This window comes from Hyperoodon ampullatus (genome assembly GCF_949752795.1).
Source record: "Hyperoodon ampullatus genome assembly, chromosome: 14".
NCBI classification, from domain to species: Eukaryota; Metazoa; Chordata; class Mammalia; order Artiodactyla; family Ziphiidae; genus Hyperoodon; species Hyperoodon ampullatus.
The window spans coordinates 85,258,391-85,284,461 of NC_136927.1; the positions used below are offsets into that span (position 1 = coordinate 85,258,391).

General features: G+C 32.8%; 1 protein-coding gene across 1 annotated transcript in view; it reads right to left on the minus strand.

Annotated features, from left to right (window-relative positions):
* Window positions 1-1,215: 1,215 nt before the first annotated feature.
* SYCP2 (synaptonemal complex protein 2) overlaps window positions 1,216-26,071 on the minus strand; it is a gene marked incomplete at both ends in the record, with an annotated part of 58,401 nt that continues 33,545 nt past the window's right edge. The window contains 20 exons of the mRNA XM_079719587.1: window positions 1,216-1,287; window positions 2,193-2,249; window positions 2,363-2,441; window positions 2,553-2,611; window positions 3,236-3,335; window positions 3,432-3,526; window positions 4,687-4,814; window positions 5,387-5,539; window positions 5,801-5,891; window positions 9,795-10,003; window positions 11,235-11,430; window positions 12,659-12,823; window positions 13,297-13,334; window positions 15,299-15,467; window positions 16,013-16,070; window positions 16,478-16,533; window positions 17,014-17,071; window positions 17,172-17,242; window positions 19,315-19,351; window positions 20,146-20,273. Coding sequence (XP_079575713.1) covers window positions 1,216-1,287; window positions 2,193-2,249; window positions 2,363-2,441; window positions 2,553-2,611; window positions 3,236-3,335; window positions 3,432-3,526; window positions 4,687-4,814; window positions 5,387-5,539; window positions 5,801-5,891; window positions 9,795-10,003; window positions 11,235-11,430; window positions 12,659-12,823; window positions 13,297-13,334; window positions 15,299-15,467; window positions 16,013-16,070; window positions 16,478-16,533; window positions 17,014-17,071; window positions 17,172-17,242; window positions 19,315-19,351; window positions 20,146-20,273 — 2,019 coding nt within the window. The remainder of the gene's footprint in view (window positions 1,288-2,192; window positions 2,250-2,362; window positions 2,442-2,552; window positions 2,612-3,235; window positions 3,336-3,431; window positions 3,527-4,686; window positions 4,815-5,386; window positions 5,540-5,800; window positions 5,892-9,794; window positions 10,004-11,234; window positions 11,431-12,658; window positions 12,824-13,296; window positions 13,335-15,298; window positions 15,468-16,012; window positions 16,071-16,477; window positions 16,534-17,013; window positions 17,072-17,171; window positions 17,243-19,314; window positions 19,352-20,145; window positions 20,274-26,071) is intronic.

Here is a 26,071-nt window from a genome sequence, read left to right on the forward strand (position 1 = left end):
TAGGAATTAGCATAATGTATTATTTAGGAGTCTTGGAAGTCTGGCCAAGGATGAGGCAAACAAGGATGTGTGTCACGATGGGATTGATTCTAAAGAAGTCTCACGGGGCAACATGGAGTTTCAACTCCTGAGTAGTAGTTAATATTACAGCAGACCTGTCACTGTTTCTTGACATAGAATCCCTGCTACCGTATCAATCCATCAGTAAATCTTTGCTGATGCTAGCAATGGGATAAAGCTAAGATGTGAAGGGTTTTCCTTTGCTTATCTAGACTAAGAAGCCTTTACCACTGTATTTAAATACCAGTAACATCCAAATACTCTGCTACCGTGAAGCAGGTAAGTGAGGCTGCGTGCTGTTATACTTCAGATGTCTGATTGATTGGAGGATATTTTGCTTGATCCCATGTTCATAAAACAGGAAAATGATTTATAAAGTAAAATAATTGTATAAAATCCCAGTGACAGCATTTATTTCAACTTTATTATATAATTAAAGCAAATATATTCACTTTTATACATTAATCTAGCAAAATATATTATTACAATGAACACTAGGGCTTAAAAAGTACTTGTCAAAAGCCTACTGCGAGTTAATACCATTTTAATTCTAGATAGACATGTTAACTATTTTAGGCTAGTTAGTGCCTTCTAATACAATGGAGCCATAACTGAATAAATATACTCTCCAACAGTGTGCTGCAAGTACTGATTTACACTCAGGGAAGCATTTTTAAATCAGACTCCTCCCCCTTCTATGCATCACTAAATTTTTATTACTTGTAGTATATTCTGAACTAGTAAATTTTAATAATACTTTATTTATTTAGTTCAAACTTTAAAAATATATTTTATATGATAAATTTTAGTTTATTAAAGAAATAATTAGTTTATGAGTATAGTTAACCTGGCAGTATTTGTCTCATGCAAATATTACTCCAAAAACAAGCCAATTTCTTTTACTGATTGGTTTCCCAAAACTTTCTAAAAAAAAAATAGTATTTTTCCGGCCAAAGTCTTTGGGTCTCAAGAGTCATGTTATAGTGACTGTAGGTTCTTTCTCATCCATTAGAGGACATTTCTTTGAATTTAGAGGTTCCTACAAAGGTACTCTTGCCTGGGTGACATGTATTTTCTTTGTAGAGCTACTCTGGTATTCCTCAGCTATACACACAAAGGAATAACTGGATAAAACTTGTTGATAACAACTAGACATCACACGTTTCTTTCATGAGCCATGAATAATGACATCAGTCCTCTGCGTACGTTAAGAAGCTGCTCTTCTTGCTATGGCCAAGAAAAAAATCAAGGTATTAGATATTATGTATCAGTGTTCATTCTATCCAATTCCTCAGGGTCTGTTCCTAGATATCTACAGAATTATGTGCTTATTACTGATATTTTAGATATATTTAGATGATCAGTTGCGAGAAGACCTCATCTTTTAAACCCCAAATCAATGAAATGTATTTTTTACTTTCTTCCTTTAAATATTAAATCTGTAGTCTGGAGAAGAACTTTAGCTTATGTGCTTTTAAGCTGAACTGGCTTAGCCACACATCCTGATCCTCTGCTATATATCAGCATACTGGTTCTATTAAAATTTAATAAAAGTGTATTAAAATATGCTGTATCAAAGATTAGTACTAAAATACACAGAGAAATGCCTCCATCTTTGAGAAAACACCAAAGGCATGTTCACTTGGAGAAGTACCTTTAGACACCTTCCCCCCTCCCCAACCCCCTGATTGCAGTTGCTGGTCTACTAGAACTCTGCAAAGCCAGCTACTTTTATCCCCAAATCTAAGGAAATGAAGTCTTGTCCAAGTAGACAGTAGTTCTTTCTGGGTAGCTCTGCCTGACACAGGACTTCAGAAGACACATCAGGACTGTTGCAGTGCATCGTGCTTAGATGCATACAAAGAAATCATGCTTCTAGCTTATTTTTAAATTTCTAAATCCATCTTTTCTTCCTTAGGAGAGGGATTCATTATTTAAATCACCCCTATTTTTCTACTGTAAATTTGCTCCCATTTTAATTTTAAAAACTTAAAGAACCCAGTGGGGCTAAAACTGGCTTCTCTCAATCCCAAAAGAAAGAAGAAAAACCTGTGGAAGAATTTCCCATTTAAATATATAAAAGCATGACTGATCATTCCATTTGAAAAACCCAAACTAGATAGCTGATTTACCATTTCCTTAAGAAGTCTGTCTTGCAGCATTTTCATGTTTTCTTTCATCAAACACATCTGTGAATAAATAATTTCCCCCATGAAATTTACTGTAAAATTTTCACAACAAAAAGACAAGTGAGACTGACTAATATTGAGAGAAATTATATATAAAAATATAAAATTTATACCTCAGATGTAAAAATAGTTTCTTCATAATCAATGTTGTAGAAGACATTCTTTCCCAATGAAGCTTTTAAAAGGTGAAGTCTAACAAATAAAATAATGAAAGTTACCTTTGTATTTTAATTAACAAATTAAACTATTATAATAAAAAAATCTAATGTTATAGATTCTAATCATTAAGAATGTCATACTAACCTCTGCTGTTCACTTTTTTGATAGGCACTGAACTTCTGAAATACCTTTTCCCAAAAGCCCTAAATTTCAAAATACAAAACTGATTATAGTATAATTATGACTAAAAAATAGCAGAATTTACTATATTTATATTCCTCATTTTAAAAACTTGGCTATATGCTAAGAATATTGCAGATGTCCTATACTCTTTCAGATTAAGAAAAAAATTGAAAGCAAACTCAGACTTTCTCCTTTATTATCAAAGGTATTCATCATAAACTTTATATATTTACTGAAGTATAGCTGATTTACAGTGTTTCAGATGTATATAGCAAAGTGATTCAGTTATACATACATATATATTCTTTTTCAGATTCTTTTCCATTACAGGTTATTACAAGATATTGAATATAGTTCCCTGTGCTATATAGTAGGTCTTTGTTGTTAATCCATTTTATATATAGTAGTATGTATCTGGTTAATCCCAAATTCCCAATTTATCCCTCCCCTGCATCATAAACTTAAATCTGTATTTTTAGTGTATGTATATGAAACTAACTAAAAATCTAAGATTAAATTATGTTCTAAAAAACAAAATCCTTTATGGTGTGGTCTAAAAGCAGAAGGTTAACAGAAGTTTTCCTGAGTGTAGCTCTTTAAAAATGAGGTTTTAAAATTATTTTTAAACTCTTAAAAGCACAAACCACAAATTCCTTCTCCAAATCTTTTAAAGACTGTGACTCTTTTTCAAAATTCTCCAGCTCCTCTATGATGATGAGTTGGAATTTGTCAAGTTTTTTAATCCTATTAAAGAAACAAAATGAGATTTTTTTTTTAAAAAAATGATAGCACTTATAGCACAGCACTTAGAATATTTCAGAAGGGATTTTTAGCACAGACCTATACTCCTGAATCTGATGGTTCACTGTTCTTATATGTTGTTGAGCCGTTTTCCAAGACTGCTTAGTAAAATTATCCATCATTTTGTGGCGGATCTGAAAAATACTCATTTTTAACTTGAAAAATCTTTACAAAATAATAATCTAACCAAGACTATATTAAGGCCAGAGCCTTTTCCATGAAATATAAATGCCTAAGAAGAACTCAGAAAAGTGAAAAATTAAAAACTCAGTGATCTCAACTGAAGTGTTAATAAATAAGCTCAGTCAGAGCAGGGCCTAGTTCCACCAGGAAGGCTCTGACTGAGGGTTGGAATTGGTAATTATTTTCATAAGTACATGACATTCTACATTTACAAAAATGCTAGTGATTATATAATTATCTTCAGGAACACAGCATAAGAGTCACACTCAAAGTTATTTATTACCATTTTTCATAAAAACATATATTCGCAGCTAGTCACAGATGTGTAACAGGATATATGAATCAGGGCTTCTCTGTTTAGATGAGATTGACCTTGGATAAATCAAGTCAAAACAAAAGAAATATACAGAATCTTAAGTAATTTCAGATTTTACCCATGAAGGGATGAAAAAGGCAAAGAAGAGATAGGGCTGATAACCTGTGCAGAAAAATATCTTCTCTTAACAGGAGGGCAAAAAGAACTGTCTACTCTAAATATAGGCACGTGAGAAAGAGATAGGTGGAGAAAACAATAATAATTAAAAATTATTTCATAAAGTGTTTTTGTAAATATCACCATGTTGGAACCTCAGTAACTAAGGATCTGTAAGTACAGAACTGGTGAAACAAAGTGAAATGGATTTCTCTGACTGAGGCTGCTCATCCTCTATACTTTAATATAGTACCCTCACAAGCAGTCACTGCTGTGGAGATTAAAGAATGTATTAAAAAGACTAGGCATGAAAAGAAAATCGTTCAGAAAAAAAAAGAAAAATCACAGAAGACTCAAAATGTTAAACTGAAAAGGAAAATAGGACAAAGAGACAGAACCCATAGAAAAAGAAAGAATACAAGTAATGCACAGATTGTAGAAAAGGAACTGGGCTCATGAGACAATAAGGCTTTTCGCCTAGGAATCACTCCAATTTTTCACCAGTACATGAGGAAAGGTGAGTTCATGAAGAAGTGTTTTGTTGCCAAAGGGTCAAACTGACAGTCTAGTAGAAAGTGTGGCATATTGTCATGTTATTGGGTGTAAATATAAATCATAATTTAAAGAATGACAACTCACATGAACTTTCCTCCTAAATTCTGTATTGAGCTCCTCACACATCGTCCCTATACCTGAAATTTCAGTTTCCCAGTTCTCCCCAGGAATAGAAAAGTCATTTGTTGATAATGGAGATATACTTTCAGACACTAAAAAATGAAGACAATCAGCCAAAATTAAGATATGCATTGTTACAAATTTAGCATTATTTGCCATGAGGCTGAGAACAAATCTATCTTATTTTTAGATTCTATATGTAATCTAAGGATTATAAAATCAAAGACAGACTACTATATTTTTCATTTAAAATATTATTTTGACTTATTAAAAAAACCTTCTAAGCATGGGAATTAAGGCAGAAACAGTAACATTAAAATGGAACATACTTGGACTGATTTTTTTTAAAAAAAACTAGTTCTTAACTACTACATTATTAACCCAAGTATTTAGTGACACACTCATCTATCAGTAAATTCATACTCTAGTAAAACTTGTCTGTGGTAATCAGTGATAGAATGATAAGGGAGATTTATGAGTAAAAAGACCCTTACTATATAACATTATTCAGGTAAAGTGAACTTTGTGATAAAGCATGATCCTTCTTGGATTTATACAAAGTTATCTTTACAAAGGAATTTGTTCTGTGAATAGGACCACTCAAGATCTAAGAAACCATTTTCAAAGATAAATGCGTTTTGACACAGGCATTTGCTCCACCCACCTTTCCAAGTGTGATGATCCGCACCTTCTCCTTTAGACAGTTTCTTGGGAAGCAAGTCTGCTCTTTCTTCTTCTTCTTCCAGTTCTGCTTCACCAGGATTACTTAGATTGTCTTCTGTGTACATTCGTTTGCGACTACGATGTTGTGTAGGGCCTTAGGAACAGTTAAAAAGTAATTAACAGTGCTACAATCTTAATTACAAATACCTAATATATACTTGCTTTTATAAAAAAGGCCTTTTTTCCATTATCTGTATAGTTTTAGGTAACTGTGCATTAAATTCTATTGTACTTACTTTCATTTTAACATTAACTAAATTGACTTAAAATATATAATTCCCTCAGATGAAATTTCACAGTAGTATTTTGCTGATTAACATATGTTTTTTAAAAAGCAAGTCTTCTGACTACAAACCTGATACATGAGTGGAGTCAGAGGACATGCCACACCACATTTTCTCTCTTCCTTCACTAGACATGGATAATGGAGATGCTGAATGACTTTCCTAAAGTATGTATCAGAAATAGGAAAAAAAATTCTGTAATTACTCTTGGATTCACCTTTGACCATCTTTCTCAAACCCTAAACACAGTAAATTGCAAAGGCTATCAATTCTTTTTTTTTCAGATTGTTTTGTTTCTATACTTTTTTATGCCTCACACTACCATGCATTTACCTAAATTCTAAATTCTTATGTTAACCTCAATCTTAAATTACAGCAATAGTTTTGAGCTGGCTTTTTTAAACTACTCCTACTTTTCAGTTCTTCCTTATTAGGATTTTGATTTCTTTGAGTCAGGAAAGGGGAAGCCATAGAAAAGAAAAGTCTAAACTAGTTCTTTCAAGCTATATCTTTAAGCCATATCTTTGTCCTCTAACCTTATGTCTTACTGTTTCAATACACACGTTTGTTGTTACAGTCAAATTAGTCTTTTTCCTGTTTTATGAAAATGCATGTCCACTTCCGGTAGCCTTTCTGTACTTAGGTTACTGCTGCTTCTCCAGTCAGTCTGTATATACCAACCTATCCACTTAGGTCCAGGTCAAAACCCAGCCCACTCCAAGCTGTAAAATTCTAAACATTCTGTATTTTATAGGTTATTAAAATATTTTTGTTGATGGATTGGTGGACTTCTATAGTGGATAAAAAGCTCACCCAAATTCCTGTATGATCATGAAACCAGAGAGTCCTAATTATAAATATGTCAGTGGTTTAGCAGTGACAGCCTATTTAAGACCATCTCATTTTAAAAATTTCAACTTTTTTTCTATGATCAAACCATCCTACATATTTTAAACATCACATTTTCAGATAAAAACCGTTGAAAAACACTAAATTATTGTAACTATTATTAAAGGCCCGTAATCTGATTCTTATAAGAACCAACTTAGTTTAAGGAAAGCTTGATGGATATACTACCATATATACCCCTCTTTTGCTTCAAATATGATTTTCCTATTTGGAGGTTCAATTTCCATAAATTTTTTCTGAACTATAACTGCTTACATCTGAATAGCTGTTGCAATTTTTGTATTTCCTGTATAAGTACACTCCTCCCTCAGTATCTGTGGGGCAGATTCAGTTCCAGGACCCCTTACAAATATCGAAATCCATTGATGCTACCGTCCCATATATAAAATAGTGATCCACAGTTGGTTGAATCCACAGATGTGGAACCGATGGATATGGAGGGCCAGCTGTACCACAGAATTTATATTGTTTCTATTCACAATAGTATTATTCTTAACTGGGCTATGAATGAACAAGACACACAGAAACCCAAAGGAAGTCAGAAAACTAAAGTAAGAAAAACACAACAACATTAAACCAAACTACTTAAATTTTGAGGGAGTAACTCATTCCTACTAAAACTCAACACCCATTCATAACTGAAAAAAAGGCACTTAAAACAATTACAACATTAATCTGATAACAAGTATCTACCGAAAACTATCGATAAGCATGCATGCTAGCACGGTATCTATTTAGCACTGCTCTACAGGTCATAGTAACCTTAAAAATGAAAAGACCATGCAGTATAAGGACTGGAGGAGAAAATGCAAAAATTACCATAAAAAACAGTTTATGATTATCTATATTCAAAATACAAGAGAATCTAGGCAGGTGATTATGAGAGAATTTGCCAAGGGTGTGGGGACATATAAAAATCAATAGTGTTTCTACACAAAGGCAAAAAGTTAGAAATCCAGAAAACAATTGTTTTAAAGTTTTGTGTTTTTTTTTACATACAGTAAAGAAAAAGGCCCATAAAACAGGGCAGAAGTACAACTTTCTTTGTGGAAGATTTGACACAACTTTGTTGGAAATAAGACCAAAAAGTAGAGAGAAAAATGAAATATGTCGATGAGAAATCTCAGTAACAATACTGGGAAATGGCAATTCTTCCCTTAGACAAACTAATTCTAAATTTTATCAGACAAGTACAGGGCCAAGAGAATTTAGAAGCAGAATGAGATGAGGGTGAGGATGGGGGTGGTGAAACCCTAAAACTACACTAATTGAAGCAATGTTGTATTAGCTCGAAGATAGACAGGCACTGTTCTATATTCTACTGGCCAAACAGCTGACCCATGTGGTTGCCAAGGCTGTGACCAAACTGGCATCACAAATGATGGAGAAAGGAGGGGTATCCAATGCATGATGTTGCACTAATTCACTATCCATATGCAAAGAGGAAGCCTAGGAAGATGGAAAACCTCAAAGTTAAAACTAACATTTGCACAAGAAAGGAAAATATTTTTATGACAATAACTGAGGGAAGGATTTCTTGAAGAACAAAAGATTGGTAAATTTCATTACATCATATTTTGATTTAACTAAGTGAAAAGACAGCTACACACTAGAAAAAGAACATCTGCATTGTATATAACCAATAAATAATCTCCAGAATACAGTAAGAACTCCTACAAATTTATAGGAAAAATCAAACTTCAATTTAAAAATCAGAAAAAACAGACAATTTACAAAGTGGCCAAAAAATATGAAAATACTCACTGATGCTGTTAATCTGAAAAACGCAAAATAAAGTCAGACACTTTACACTCATCAGATGGGCAAAAAACTGTAGAAAAATGGGCACTAGCACATAGCATTGTTGGAGAGTGTAAACTGGTACAACTAATTTATATAGCAAATTTCCAATACCTAATTAAGAGTCCACAGAAAATGGGAAACACAATATCTCCTGTAAATGTCCAGCCAATATATGTAACAATTAAAATTCCATCTAGCACAGATAGCATCAAAGTAGGTGGGTGGGGATGACCTAGGTGTTGAGATTTGCAAGATGGGATACTAAAGGGAGAAAGGATTCAAGGAAAGGAGGGATGACAGAGCAATACTGAGAAAGGACCATGGGATGATGGTCTAGTGGGAAATGGTTTTAAATTGTGGTCTGTAGAAATTAAGAGTCTTGCAAAGGTGCTTTTGGGGGGTTATCAGAGAGGGAGGGTGGTGTGTAGGCCACGGTTTAGACCCATCTGCTTTAAAAAGCATAACTGCATTTTTATTTTTATGTTTGGCACACTGAAGGTTTCATATACGATTCTGTTTGGCAATCAGTTCTGTAGCTTTATCACTACTTCAAAATTCTCCAAATTAAGCCATCTATACAGCCCAAGCCAAGGAGGTGAGGTGGGTTTTGTAAACTGGTACCAAAGTACAAACAACTTTAAAAAAAAAAAAAAGCAGAATTCAAACTACAAACTACTCCTCATAGACATTATATTTTTAGCTACACTCCCTCACTTTGACCCATAATTGATTCCTTTCTCTAATACCTTTTTAAAAGACTTTCGAGCATATGTACGTATTTTATTAATAAGAAATGGTACATAGAACAATACATGAGCAGCAGAATAAAGACTTTTTCAATATACCATTACATTAATATTCATGCCATTTAACTACTAAAGTTCCTTTACAAATCTCTAAAGCAAATGCTACAGTCATACTGTTTTCAACTATATTCTTTGTCAGTTTGCTTTGCCAACTTGTGATTTAGTAACTAAAAGGTTACAGACTTCGAGTTACGGTGAAACCAGAAAGAAGTGCCTGTGTTGCAGGAATAAGCCTGTTCCAATCTAGGAAATGTAGTTCTGACATGTAGACAAGTAAGCAGTACCTCTTTGGAAGTGATTGTTCCTATCAGAGAATTCTTATCAGTACCCTGTACTAATTCTCATACCACTACATCTTTCTCCTGTATCAGTCTGTTAGTTCACTGAGGCTGTTTTACTTATTGGTAGGTTCCTTCTCTCCCCCAGACCAAACTCAAAACCTTAAACAGACAAGCACTGTATATTTGATTAAGATTAGAGGCAAATGATTTACTCCCTTCAGGTATATCTAATGAAGGAAAAATATATATATACATTTTTTCCTTACCAAGAAGAATGATCGTGGAATTGGTGAGTAACTTTCTCTTGCACGTAGTAAATTCTTCTCACTGTTCTTGGGTGACTTTATTGGACTTCCAACTCCACTGTTTAAGGATTCAGGTGATGAAATTTTTGGATAAGGTGATACTGATTTTGTTATACAGCCATAATCCTGAGTAAAATCCCTTTCTGTTATTTTCTCTATACCTATATTGCCTCACAAGACACAAAAAGAGATGGCAGGTGTTAATCACTGACATCTTTAGAAACAGTATTATTAAATTCTAAAAAATATAGTAATTTATCAAATCCTCAAATCTTAGCTGTATTTAGAAAGGATAAGTGTTCAATAGATCGATAAAATTAAGTGTGAAATATTTTTATAAGACTTTGAAAAATATTAATGGCTCAATTTAAAACAAAATTGTAACTATAAGAACTTTCAAAACATTTTCAAACACAAATATCTATAGTATGGGCTGCACTATAATGATCAACCTAATTATTATCTTGAGTAATTTTGACACCAGTACTGATATATTTTAAAGTCACAGAATTTTATGGTTAGAAATGGCTTGGGAAATCATCTGGTCTACATCCTTTATATATAGATGAGAAAATTCATGGCTGAAATAAGTCTTAGTATAAGTGAATTCTCAGACAGACAGTTTTCAAATCAAATCAGGGCATGTGCATCTGTCTTCTGAGTGTGTGCTTATCTGAGATGACAGTGGTCCCAAGCATTATGAAAATATTCTAGAAAAGAACAAAGTAGCTACTTTAGAGGAAATGTACATTAACTGGTGTTGAATGGTCTTGAATTTAGCTAAAATGACAGACACTTAGAAATGCTTTAAAATATCCATAAAGGGAAATGAAAAAGATATTAAAAGTAGAAACTTATTCTTATGGTTTCTATACTAGAAAAATATATACATATGCCAGAGCCCCAAAGAATAATTTTTTTCTTTCCCAATTATTTTTAAATAAAAGCAAAACTTCAATTGTTTATGAAGATAGTCCACTACAGGTCCAAAGACTGACCGTGATATTCCTTGGAGAATTTTGTCACTGAAATGTAAAAATGAGAAAATAGAAATCCCCATCATTATTTCCCTCTTATTAAATATATTTTGAGCTGAAAACATAAGGGTTTATTCAAGCTTTCACATTATAATTTGTAAGTATACATTAAATATTTTCTATATTAAAGCGTTTGGTCTTCAACTTCCTAACATTTTTACTAAAACTTCAGTGTCATAGTAATATTGTTCCCAAGTCTACTTAGCAAAGACCAAGTTACTAGCATTAACTAGTTTAAAAATGTTTTGAATACTGAAAATCTTAAACATATCCCTCAAAATTAGTCTTCAAATTGTATTTTCACATAATTAGTTATAATAGAAAATTACTGAACATTCAACTAAAAGAAAAAAATGATACTGACATCTCATTACTTCTATAGATGACGGACTCCCAGATAAAGGTACAGGAGATAGATCAAGGCTATTATCTCTTATAGTATCTTTCAATAGAGATGAGTTTTTCCATTCTTTTGATACATCCTCTTGTGTTTCAGCAGTGAAGGAATTCTGCTGTTTCTTTGGCAGTTTCATGGTTTTGCGTCTGGAATGGATCTTCTCCTAAATGTATTGATGTCTTTCAATTATACTCGAATACAAATAATTTATACTTGGACACATAAAACAATTTAATTAAATTACATTGAACTATTTATTAAATGCCTTGTATCACTACATGCATAACAGGGGCCTCAACATGAGTAGTGAAAGACCTTCTAATACACAAGAAAGCATATGACAAATTCACAGGAAAATATTATAGACTATAATAAATATCCTAATAGATACAAATAAAATGCTATAATGGTTCAAAAAAGATGATTTCCAGTTTAGGGAAACCAGAAGCAGAAGGAGTTCCCCGATTTCATAGTACTCAACATGCTCAGGAGTTTGTAAAAGAAGATGGCAAGGGAACATACTGAGAGTACGGAGGACGACTGATATGAGCAAAGGTAGCGAGAAGCACAGGTCTTGTTTGGCAGTCACAGGTTATTCTGTTTGACTGGTACAGTTCTGTGTATATACTGGGGAAGTGAGAAAATAAGCTTGGAAAGGTATTTCGATGTTTTGAATGTCTATTTGGAGATTTTTCAGGGTTTTCCTTTGAAGAAGGTAAGATGAGAGTTGGCTTGGTAAGATTTACCTAACTATTTGCATAGTAAATTAAAGTAGGAAGCGATAAGAAAATGTGGAGGTAAGTTATGAAGTCCTTAAGTTCTTCCAGGTAAGAGATAACAGGGGGCGATGGAGGTTTAATGATTTAAAATGAGAACAGTGTAATGATCAGAGACCTGCCAGACTCTTTTGAGTTCAAATCTTTTTTTTTTTTTTTAACCATTTCCTAGCTGTGTGACCTTGGGTAAGTTCCTTCAGCTCTCTAGAAGTCAGGAGTGAACAGAGGTGGGGCAGGGTATGGAAAGAACCTCAGATCCAATATTTTTGCTTTCATTCAAGGAAAAGATCCACAGCTTCCCAACAGTCTGTAGTTTCTTGAAGCATAATTTTGGAAAGACCAAGTACTTCTCTAATTCAAAGATATTATCTTAAAGTTATAATTTTACTACAGTCAAACATCTATTTTGCAACAATAATGCCAACTTATTATAAATTTTAACATTATATTGCCTAAGGGTCAATTTTTAGAATTGTTATATAAGTTTTCTCATATGGAAGGTTAAATCTTAAAAAGAAGTGACAAGATAAATCTGACATTCTTACAAAAATATATTCTATATTTAATATTTTAAAAGGCTTTTAGAAACTGTTAATCTGAATTGTATCTATTTACCTTTACTTTCTCTCTAAATGAATGTGAAAATTCTTGTTCACTCTCTGATTCTGAATTTGAGAGATCTTTATAATTTTTTTTGGTTTCTGTGGCTCGTCGTGGAAGTCTTGTTCTCCCCTCTGGAACTGTCTCATCTACCTTTTTGGTGATGTTTTTGTTGGGTGTCTTTAGGAGAAAAATTCCTGAATATATTAGATCAATATTTTGAGATACAAGCTATTTGCTACAAAATTGGCACTGTGACAAGATCTGTATATTTGTAGGAATAAAAAGATTCCTGATTAATACTTTTAAAATGACTGGATTTTATCTTTCCATTTCAAATATATCTTTATCACCTTTTTATCCTTATCATTAAAGCTCTGTGAGGCCTGATATATATTACGTAACTAAAGTAAGAGAGAGAGAAAGGAAAAGATATCAAAAATACCTACAACCACAGAATAAAATAGACTTAAAACAAGTCAACATGATTCAAAAAGGCAGAAGGTAGAAGTAAGTGTGCAAAGCTTGGAACAATTATAGAAAACAAGGAACTGATAACAAGGATAAAATTATGAGGGGACAAATGATATTTTTCATTACAAGGAGAAAAATAATTTTAAAGGGATGTTTGAACACAGACTTCCTGGTTTTACCATTTTAGATCTTGGCTGTCCCCTTTCCAAAGATGGTCCTGCAATTCAAGAAAATAAGGTTAAAATTTTCAAATAGATAAGAACTGACATTAAAAATTGTTAGAATACTTCTGCATGTAAGTTAAAATCATAAAAACAATAAGAATATACCTTTAAACTCATTCAAAAATTTAAGTTTCAAGATAAGACTAAACTGACATTGATAAACTTTTACAGTATAGTTTGGTACAACATGAATTACCAATTTCCCTTCTCCTCCTTTATTTTACAGTATACACTTTTAAACATACAAGAGAATATGTAACATAGATTATAAAGTTACACCCATGAATCTACCATTCCACTAAGAACCAGATTATGAATAATACTGAATCTACTTTGTGTACTCCCTCTTACACGATCCTCCATATCCCCTCTGCCAAAATGTCATCGCTATCCTGAAATCTGTTTCTTAGTCACTTGCTCGTAAAGTTTTACCTCACAGATATATATCCCTAGACAATATAATGAACTTTATAAAACAGTATCACATTATGTGAAATATTCTATGATTTGGTTTATTTTTCACCCATCATTATGTTTCTAAGATTTACCCATATTATTAAGAGTTGCTTCAGTCCCTATTCCCTTTTTTTTGCATTTCCAGGACAATTTCCACTTTCTAAATATTCACTGAAGCCTAAGAACTGGGCTTATCCCAGCCCAGGAAATAATAATGAATTGGGATTATCCAAGGTCTTCCTGGCAATAAACCAGCTCGTACATATTGGCTCACTGTCATTCAACCATAAAAACAAAACAGTTCACTCAGAAGTGTTCTATTTTAAGAGTATTTACTGACTTCAGTATTCTAACCTTTAATAACTAACTTCCCATGTCATGAATGTCTTTACTTATACATCTTCCTACTAGACTATAAGGTCCCTGAGAGTATGTGAATCTTATGTTTCTCCTTGGCTTGTAACACACTGCTTCAGAGTCCACACACTGTGACTAGACCCAGCCACATTCTTCAACATTTTCCCACAAGTCTGATCTACATTCCAACTACCCAGATACTGCACTTCCTGAGTACACTATGCTATTTCCTACTGTCTCATATATATGATAATCCCATTACTTCTCTTCCTCATGTATATGATTGAACTCTCATCTGTTTTCAAGATTCAGCCTCATTTCTAAACACATGCCAAAGTTCATTTCCTATTTCCTCTATTTTTACTTCTTTTTAAGCCATCGTTCCCTCCCCCAACTCCCACAGGTCACTAACAATTATTTTTATCCTGAAAGAAAATAAAAACTGATTCCTTAAAACAAATATAAATTTAAAAGCTCAGAGTTATGTTACCCTCTTTTAAAAATGGAATATATAAAATCTCTGTGGTTTAGTAAACACTGAAATTTATCTAAGCTATGAAAATGGCCATTATGTCTAGCCAAAAATGCATACCTCAAACTCTTATCCAGCTACTTCAAGAAGCAGAAGACTTATGCTGGGAAAACATTTTGTGAAAGACTTTGGCAAAAATATTTCTGCGAGAAAATTGTTTTCCTTTCAATAAATTTTTATTGCATCTATATGAATTCCTAAAAAGCAGGGAGTGGGGTGTTGTCCAACCTTTGATTTTGTTTACAGTGCTGGGTTCATAAGTACTTAATACATTACTCACAGTAATTAGCTAAATAACTGAATAGTAGGCCATGACTAGAGAAATGATGAGAGTGTGTCATGAATCAAAGATTATGATAAACCATATTTTGTGTCCCTAAAGATTCCAATAAAAAAGAAATTTAAATATAACCATATTACCAAAAATGATAAAACAAAAACCGCTGTAGCATTTTGGTGTATTTACTTTCATACTTCTTTTCCTATTCAAAAGAGTATGTAATTATAAACACTGTCTACATAACAAAAACACACTTATCAACCAACAAAGTATTTCATACAGTTGAAATGGTAAAATCATTTACAGAATTTCTCTAAAAAGTGATTTCTTACTTGATTTCCCACTTTTATGTTTCTTCATATTTTTATTTCTGCTGTAGTCTATTAGCTGTGGTTTTGATTTTGGTTCTCTTAGCCAGCTAATATCGGTCTTGCTGTCATCACATTTGTATTCTGTGTCAGTATCACTAAAGAGATTTTTCTTTTTATGATTAGTTACAGTCTGTAAAAACAAAAAAAAACACAATCCTTATAATAGATGAAGGAATCTGGCTTATTATATGTCATACAAAGGAAGTTAAACCAAAAAAATAAAATAAAATAAAATAAAATAACCCCACCAAAAAACTCAGAAAAACTAACTTCTCATTTTTTTTAGCAAACTAAATCATCTATCTGACATTAAGGACCTATCCAATAAAATCACTCAGAAATCCAGATCAGAGATTGAGATTTATATTTTGCTGTCAATGTTGTTGTTAATTAAAAGTTAAATCAAAACAGCTTACTTCCATAGAGACAAAACCTAATACCACTGAAAAGAGTAACTAAGGTTGTCATATTTTCTATTACTAGATGATTACAAATAGCTCAGAGACCACAGGAAAAGTCAAAATAGGAACATGGATAATCTCCAGAGTAAAAAAAAAAAAAAAAAAAAAAAGTGATCCAAATATTTTTGTGTTCCAGTTATGGGATAATCTTTGGCATTGAAAAATTAGTAAAAGAAATACTGATTTTAAGACACATTAGGATATTATAACTTACTCTTTTATCTTTTGTTTTGAGAGAAGGTTCAAGTTCATGATGATTCCTTAAACCTAACCTTAAACAAAAATATGCATTAATTGAAATCTTAATTACTTGTTTTTTTAAGGTAGCATGCAACTGGACAGTTAGACCTGGGTTTTCTGCCTTAACTCTTTTACTAAGTCCCTATATAAATGTGGCCAAGTCACTTACTCTCTTTGACCTCAGTTAATTATAAAGTAACAAGGTTAGATGAAAAGCCTAGTCCTTTCACAGCTTACAACTAATATTAAGTGTACAGAATCTGCAAATTAATTTTAGAAGTAAATGTTAAAATAATAGAATAATAGTAGTTATGACAGCATTTTTACTCTCTCTTTTGATATGTTAAAATGTCAAACTGGGAGGAAATATTTAAGAAAAAGAACAACTGAGAAAACTGTATTTTAAACTGATCCATCTAATTATAATAAAAATACCTACAAAGTCATTGAACTATCCACGCAGGTTTCTCTAGCTGTAGCTTGAAATTCTTGGATCTATATTATGAATAAGCATTAAAAAATGTTCTTAGTGTTAGAAGAAGGTAAACAACAATTGAAAGAAATTAACATAAAAATCTTGTTTCTATAACTTCATGTAAGATGTGACAATAAAATTAATCTTACTGAAATATTTTTATATTTAAGAAGCTAATAATATAAACTATATTAAAAACAAATAAGATTAAATCTGTTGCATCAGTAAAGAAAGTGACTTTCTTGTTGCCCCAGTTACTCATTTTTCTCTACTTCAGTCCAAAAGATTTGAAAGAAAACCAAAAATACCTAGGTTGGTACCAAATAAATTTTGAAGAATTTAATAATATATGTTAAAATATTTTAAAGCATATCTATAAGAGGATGGAAATTAGAAAACATGCTCTAATAACTGCATGGTAAGTACAAAATAAATACTGAATAACTAAATACAAAATTTAGTATTTTGTACAAAATACAAAATTCTGATTTCTAGCTTACTCCAAGTTTTATAACAGGCTCATCAGCTCCATTCAAATTAAAACTGTAAACATCATCCCTGTAAAAATGAAGAGAAATATTAACTTCATTATACAACAAATAAATTTATTGCCTTCAAATATGAAGAAAACTTTTAAGATTTATGAAAAATTACTTACAATGGGCATTCAGAAGTAACATTAACAAAAGTAGTCTTCAATTGTCTATAACTTTTTTTCTGAGCCTTTTCCTATATACAGAAGAAATTTACATAAAACCATTCAAACTTGTACATTACTTGTCAAACAAATAACAGATGCAACTAAATTTTCATATATTATCTAGTTGTGTTTCTACTAATATAAATTTTACATTTGTGAGTTTCTTTATAAACATCCACACTTTAAAAAATATTGAAGACTTAAGTGTTAACTGAGAACATAATAAATAGAAAGTATTGCAAATCAAATACAAACGATCCTTATATCTTTAATATTTATTGACATTACTGTACATAGGCAAATGGCCTCACTGGTATTCTACAAGCTGAATTTAGTGATTCTAGGATCACAAAACAATCATGCTTCTACTTTTTTCCCCCAGTATCTCATTTGCTTTAAACTGTTAAATAGAAACATTTCAGGAGAGGCTACGGTTTATGTAAAATCTCATGTGAAAGAGACAATATTGCATCAATCAACTAGTATTATTAGGAAAAGATGTGTGTACATCTATTTCTATAGCCCACTGCTCAAAGTATATTCAATCTGATCAAAAAGTAGGCAGAAAAGTTAAATAAAATTTTAACATACTTAAGTGTGTAATTATGTTATTAAAGTAATTTAACTATAATTAGTACACAAATATCACTGAATGATTGCTTACTGATCAGAAATAATTAGAAGTCTAATTTAATATCTGGAAGTTGGAAATATTAAAACTAAAATATTCATTTTAGTTGTGATTCATCTTCAATTTTATTATTTCTTTTGGCTGTTTTATAATAAAAGTTTACATTATTCCAAAAAGTTTATCCTTCAATATTTTACTCCTCTAATCACTGATCTGATTTGTCCTTTCCAAAATGATTTTTACCATTGTTTAGATACATTTGCTCAATTCATCTTTTGCATGCCAGTGTTTGCTAAGTATTACCAAAGATCCAAAAATGAGCAGATATTAAAGAAGATACAAATGTGAGCAAAGGTCTTACTTATATAGGATACAAAGATGATTCTAAACAGTTGCATTCTAGTAGAAGACAGAAGAGAGAAAAAAAGAACTGCAAAGTTAATAAAAAGGTACAAAGACATTATTGCATAGATTGAGAATTCTTGCCCATTTGGATTTTGAGATAGGGCACCTTAGAAAGTTTTCATAAAGAAGGCAGACTCTGAAGCAAGGCTTGCAAGGAGGAATAAAGTTTTGACAAGGAGAAAAGAGGGTGAAAGAACCGGGCAACTCGCTTCGAAGTTCTTTCCAAAGGGGGAAGAAAAAGAATAAACACTTAGGAAAGACACTTCAGGGAATCTCAATTTATTATGTTTCAGCTAAATAAGACATGTCTTATGTATACGTACAGCTGATTCATTCTGTTATAAAGCAGAAACTAACACACCACTGTAAAGCAATTATACTCCAATAAAGATGTTAAAAAACAAACAAAAAAAAAAACAGAGACCAAAGAAGGATTCTCAATAAGAGAATGACATGATTGAAGCTGTGTGCTTTGGAAAGTAATAAAGCTAGTATTGGATGTCATGAATGGATTGGCACAGAGAAAATACTAGAGACAAAAAGAATTACATAAAGGATATTATAATAACCCAGGGATTAGAAATGAGAACTCAAAAAAATAGGAGTTGGCACAGGCAGGAGAGGGAAAACTCAAGAGGAACTTACAGAAGGTAAAGCTCAAAACTTGAAATTAACTGGAGATAATTGTGAGGAATAAATCAAAGATAATTGATATTTTAAACCTGGATGAATAATAAATGTTTTTAACAAAAATATGGACTTCAGAATGATCTTACTGTCAAGAGAGATGGGATAAGTTAGGGAAAAAATGGTACTGAATCATGTAACAAAAAGGAAAAATATCACACATGTATGTAAAAGAAGCATTTTCTTTGAAAAGCAGAACAGAAGTTTAGGGGGCTTTTCTGAGTACTTGCCACTAATCTGGTCAGTTGTTTAATCCATTTTTCAATATGCTGAAAACATTAAATCTACTTCCATCCTACTACTATTCTATTTCACTGTAAAGTCAAATATCATAGAGTTTGACTATACATTTGGTGTAGTTAAATACATGAAACTTACCTTACTGAGCTGTAGATCAGATTTGTTTGAAAAACCACTATAAAAAAGGTTTTGTCAAAATTAAAAAGGCAATTAAATGTCAGTAGAATGTTTTTCATAAAATCCATATTATATAAGGTAAAACATACTTGGATCACTAAGTCTACATTCAATATGCTACAAATAACTGAAATGTGACAGTCCTAGTCTGATATTTTTGCAACTCCACACACAGTAAACAGCAACAAAAAAACTTAAGTCTAAGTTGAATCACTCATGCAGCAGGAGGTGCCAGACAATTTAAATGAATGGTTCTGCCACGACAGAGTAATTTTTTTCATGCCATATAAAGTCAGAATTAACTTAAACATGAATTAACTACCTGGAAGCCTATAAAGAAACATTTTATAATAAAAGAAAACCTTCAGAAAGATTGCAAACAAGGAATACATATATACAATACAAAACAACTCATTTCAGGTCATTTAAATTTCATATTTTATTAAGCAATATATGTAAATATATTTAGTCTTACTCATCACTAGGCTCAATAAATAACATTTCTAAAATGTCTATATCCTAAAGATTTATTTCTGAAATGGTATGCTGTATCAATATGGTGCTCTTGATACTTTATAAAATGTAATCAGATACTAGAATGACTAATTTCAATTGTAGTTCCCTTTCTATATAATTTAAACAGATTCTATTTATAAAAGTAAATAAGTACCTGTGTTTTCTAATGGAAAGTTACATTATTTGGACATATATTTAAAACTAACCTTAAAACTAGGTAAAATAATTTAGTTGTATCTCTCAGAAAAATATTCATTTCTAAATTTAAGAACATACCTGTCAATCAAAGACTCCTTTAATTTTCTTGTAGACTTTATGCCATCCTTTGGTTTGTATCTCTTATTAATTTGGCTTATCAAAGATTCTGCTGCATCAGTAAATCCTTTTCCTTTTGACTTTTCTCTCTGAAACAATTTGTTAGCTACTTAAAAACTCTACCAAGTTAACCTTCAAAGGAAAAAAAGGCTGAAAAGAAAATTTAAGAAAAAATCTGGTTCTATAAATAACTACAAAGAGAAATAAAAGGGGTCAGAAATTATTTTTTTTAAAGAAATTATTTAATAAGTTTGGGCCTTGTCAGGTATTACAACAACTTAGGATAAGTCTTTTAACATATAGAAATGTGCCGAGTGCTATGCAGCGATTAAAAAAAAGTTTCTATCCATGGGGGGAAAAAATCATAAAAAACTGAAGGAAACCAAAAGTTGGTTCTTTGAAAAGATCAATAAAATTGATAAGCCTCTAGCCAAGTTCATTAAGAAAAAAATACAGAAATTACTAGTATCAGAAATGAGAGGCTATCACTATGGATCACATGGATAAATCACAAGGGTAATTAAAAAATATTATGAACAACTCTATGCTCATGAATTTGATAACTTAGAGTAAATGGACCAATTCCTTGAAAGATAAATTCTACTAAAACACACGGAGAAATAAATCATCTGAATAGGCCTACTCTATTAAAGAAATTGAAACAGCAATTAATACCTGCCAAAACAGAAAGCAACAGGCCCAGATGGGTTCACTGTTGAGTTTTATCAAACATTTAAGGAAGAATTATACAACTTTTCACAACCTTTCAGAAGACAGAAGCAGAGGGAGTACCTCCTAACTCACTGTATGAAACCAATATATCCTAATACCAAAATCAAAGGAATTACAAGAAAGGAAAGCTGTAGACTAATATTTCTTATAAACATAGATGCAAAAATCCTCAACAAAAAATTGAGCAAATTGAATACAATAATGTATAAAAAGAATTATGTACCCACAACCAAGTGGAATTAATTCCAGGTATGCAATGTTGATTCAACATCTGAAAATCAACTAATAATCCAGGTTGGGCTTCCCTGGTGGCGCAGTGGTTGAGAGTCTGCCTGCCAATGCAGGGGACACAGGTTCGAGCCCTGGTCTGGGAGGCTCCCACATGCCGCAGAGCAACTCAGCCCGTGAGCCACAACTACTGAGCCTGCGCGTCTGAAGCTTGTGCTCCGCAACAAGAGAGGCCGCGACAGTGAGAGGCCTGTGCACCGCGATGAGGAGTGGCCCCTGCTCGCCGCAACTAGAGAAGGCCCACGCACAGAAACGAAGACCCAACACAGCCGTAAATGAATGAATGAATGAATGAAGAAAGAAAGAAAGAAAGAAAGAAAATCCAGGCTAAGGAAGAAAAATCATATGATCATATCAGTAGATGCACAAAAGCATTTGACGAAATCCAATACCCATTCACAATAACAATTCTCAGAAAACTAGGAATGGAGAAGAATATCCTCACCTTGATAAAGAACATCTAAAAAAAAAAACTACAGCTAACATTATAAACTAGATACTCTCCCACTAATATCAGAAACAAGGAAAGGATGTCTGCTCTCACCACTCCTATTCAACATCATTCTAGAAGTCTTACTAATGCCGTAAGAAAAGGAAATACACTACATACATATTGAGAAGGAAGAAATAAAACTGTCTTTGTTTACAGATGACATCACTGTCTATGTAGCAAACCTCAAAAAATCAACAAAAATATCCTTGGAGCTAAAGAACAATTATAGCACAATTGAAGGATACACGGTTTATATACAAAAGTCAGTCGCTTTCTTATAAACCAGTAATGAACAACTGGAATGTGAAATTACATTCCACTTATATTAGCACCCCCCAAAATGAGATATTTAGGTATAAATCTAACAAAACATGTACAAGATCTATATGAGGAAAACATGACTGATGAAAAATCAAAGACTATCTAAAAAAATGGAGAACAGATATATGTATATGTAAAACTGAATCACTTTTCTGTACACCTGAAACTAATACATTGTTAATCAACTATACTCCAATATAAAATAAAAATTTTTTTAAATAAATAAATGGAGATATTCCATGTTCGTGTATTTTAAGAAGCTCAATATTGTCAAGATGTCAGTTCTTTCCAACTTGATCTATAAATTCAATGTAATCTCAATCAAAGTCCCAGCAAGATATTTTGTGGTTATCGACAAGATGGTTCTAAAATTTACAAGGAGAAGCAAAAGACCCTGAGTAGCCAACACAATATCAGCAGAGAAGAACAAAGTCTGAGGACTGACCCTACTTTAAGACTTACTAAAAAGATATTGAATACAATAATCAATATAGTGTGGTATTGGTGAAGGAACAGACAAATAGAATAATGGAAAAAACAGCCAAGAAAGAGGCCCACATAAATACAATTAGCTGATCTTTGACAAAGGAACAAAAGGCAGTACAGTGGAGAAAAGTTAGTCTTTTCAACAAATGGTGCTGGAACATCACCATGCCAAAAAAAAGAATCTAGACACAGACTTTATACCCTTCATGAAAATTAACTCAAAATGGATAATAGACCTGAATGTAAAGTGCAAGCTATAAAACTCCTAGAAGACGACATAGGAGAAATAGGGGAAAATCTAGGTGACCTTGGGTTTGGAATACCTTTTTAGGTACTACACCAAAAGCACAATCCATGAGAGAAAAAACTGGTAAGTAGGACTTCATTAAAATTAAAAATTTCTGCTCTGCAAAAAACACTGTTTACAGAATGAAAAGACAGACCACAGATTGGGAGAAAATATTTGTAAAATACATACCTGATAAAGAACTTGTATCTAAAATACACAAAGAACTGTTAAACTCACCAATTAGGAAGCAACCCAATTAAAATTGGGCAAAAGATCTGAAGAGACAACTCAACAAAGAAGATATACAGATGGTAAATAAAAATATGAAAAGATGCTCAACATCATGTCATTAGGGAAGTGCAAATTAAAACAACGAGATACCACCAAGCACCTGTAAGAATGGCTAAAATCCAAAACATTAACAATATCGAATACTGGCAAGGATGTAGATCAACAGGAACTCTCTTACTTTTTCCACTTTTGGAAGACAGGCAGTTTCTTACAAAGCTAAACATACTCTTACCATATGACCCAGCAATCATGCTCCTTGGTATTTTCCCAACTGAGTTGAAAGTTTATGTCCACACAAAACCTGCACACGAATGTTTATAGAAGCATTATTTGTAATTGTCAAAACATGGAAGCAGCCAAGATGTCCTTCAACAGGTAAATGGATAAACAAATCTTGGTATGTCCATACAATGGATTCAGCATTAAAAAAAAAAAAAAAAAAGAGCTATCAAACCATAAAAACACACGGAGGAACATTCAATGCATATTGCTAAGTGAAAGAAACTAATCTGAAAAGATGACATACTATATGATTCCAACTCTGTGGCATTCTGGAAAAGGCAAAATTATGGAGACAGTAAAAAGATCAGTGATTGCCTGGAGTTTGGCAGGGGAGGGAGGAAACGAGGGATGGAGCACAGGGGAATTTTAGGGCAGTGAAACTATTATGCATGATACTCTAAGGGTCAATATCTGTTGTTACACATCTGCCAAAAAAACATGGAATACACAAAGCCAAGAGTGAACTATAATGTAAACTATGGACTTCAGTTAATAATGTTTCAGTACTGGCTCATCACTTGTGACAAATCTACTAGCATAAGATGTTAATGACAGGGGAAACTGGGGTGGAGTGAAGGGGTATATGGGAACTCTGTATAGCTGTATACCTGAAACTGCTCTAAAAAATTCTATTAATTTTTTAATGGAAAGACTACAAAGTAGGAATATTATCTGCATAATTTTAGATTATCTTGTTAAAAGAAAACTTGAACAACACTCTTAAAGATATGAGTTCTCTTGCTTTTAGTTTTATTTTTTTTCTGGGCATCACGCATATGGGTTTTTTAAATTATGGTAAAATATAATATAAACATAACATGACATAAAACCTATTATTTTAACCATTTTTAAGTTCATATGTTTTTATATATAATAGATAATAAGTTATTACTTACTATCCCTTCTTGAGATTACCAGAAGACAGGGTATACCTGCCTTGATAAAAACGTAGCAAAAACAAACCTCCCCTAAAACAGTGTATAATAATATAATATTATTAAGAACTCTGACATAATTAGAGCCAATGTGGGAAATCTGTACTACTGAACTACAGAGGTTCTATTTCTCTGGGTTTATCCAGTGAATAGAAAGACATGATCAGACAGATGACTACCTTAGAGGAGAGTCACCCATGAATGAGAGTGGCAGGAAATGCTGCACAGTAATAAAGAGAGTGACGCTATGAAAGAGCAAAGAGAACTTCTGAAAACGGGAAGTTGATTTAAAAAAAAAAAAAAAAAGCAGTTTAGAAAAGATCAAGTTTCTGTGCTCCCAGGAAAAAAATGACTAGATCAGAAAAATTCTGTGGAATGATTCTAAATTCCAAAGAAAACAGTTTAAAATTAAAATTGAAGGACAGATCAGCATTCAGACAAAAAGAAACTTACTTCCACTGGGTCTGAAGGAACTAAATAGCAGCTAAGACTAGAAAGAAGAGAGAATAGTGTACTGAGAATCAAGAAGAAAGTGACCCAAAAGGATTTGGTTAAAAACGAAAGTAGCCAAATGAGGCAGAACAAGGGAATTGCAGGTTAAAAACAAAGAGTAGTCTGGTCACGACAAATGAAATAATATCTAATTATATACAACAACTGCAAAATTGGCTATTAAATATTTCACTTGCACACTAAGATGCTCCAATATATGAACATTTTACACTGACTCTAGAAATTTGGCCACCCAGGTATTAGTAATACTCTGGAAGATAAATGAAGGCCTGTACAACCTGGGTCTTTTAAGGCATGGTACAAAAGCGATTGCATTACTGGCAGTGGAAATGTATTCTGATTAGAAAATTTTCTTAATCTGCATCTTGGTAGCAATGACCAAGAAAAGGTTTATAACTTTAACTGCTACAAAAAGTAAACTTTCAGGGCTTCCCTGGTGGCGCAGTGGTTGAGAGTCCGCCTGCCGATGCAGGGGACACGGGTTCATGCCCCGGTCCGGGAAGATCCCACATGCCGCGGAGCGGCTGGGCCGGTGAGCCATGGCCACTGAGCCTGCGCGTCTGGAGCCTGTGCTCCACAACAGGAGAGGCCACAACAGGGAGAGGCCCGCGTACCACACACACACACACACACACACACACACAAAAGTAAACTTTCAGTCTCAAAGTATGGTGCAAACTAGCTAAAACTCTCCTGGAGATGTTCTACAGATGATTAATTTGAAGAAGTGGAGTCTCCAATGAGGACAAGCAACATTTACAATAGAAGATAAGTCTCCTCCACCCCACTTACATACTTTCTTGAAAAACCTTGTCAAACTTTAAGGCAATAATCCAAGAAATGTTTCAGATGCTACTATATGCAAAGCTGTGCTAGGCCATGCAGGAAAACAAACGTTGAATAAAACACAGTCTTTAGACTCTAATAGGTTAAAACAGAGGGAAAGACCACACAAAATAACCGTTTATTAAAAAAGAAAGGTAAGCACCATAAGAGAGGCACAGACAGTTCTATATGCATGTTCAGAAGAATCTGAGGGACAGAGTGGAGAGACCCAACAAGAGGAGACAAGGAACTGCAGGGTTCATTCATGCTATACCTATTTTCATGCCAGCTATGTGCCAGCAGGCACATGGGTTCTATCAGGGCTGGGACTGGGGAGAGGTCAGAAAGGGGTTCAGGAGGCATGCACTCTCAGAGTCTAAGCTTGAATTAAAGAACATGGTATTACTAGGGGTTACCAGTGGGGAGAGGGAA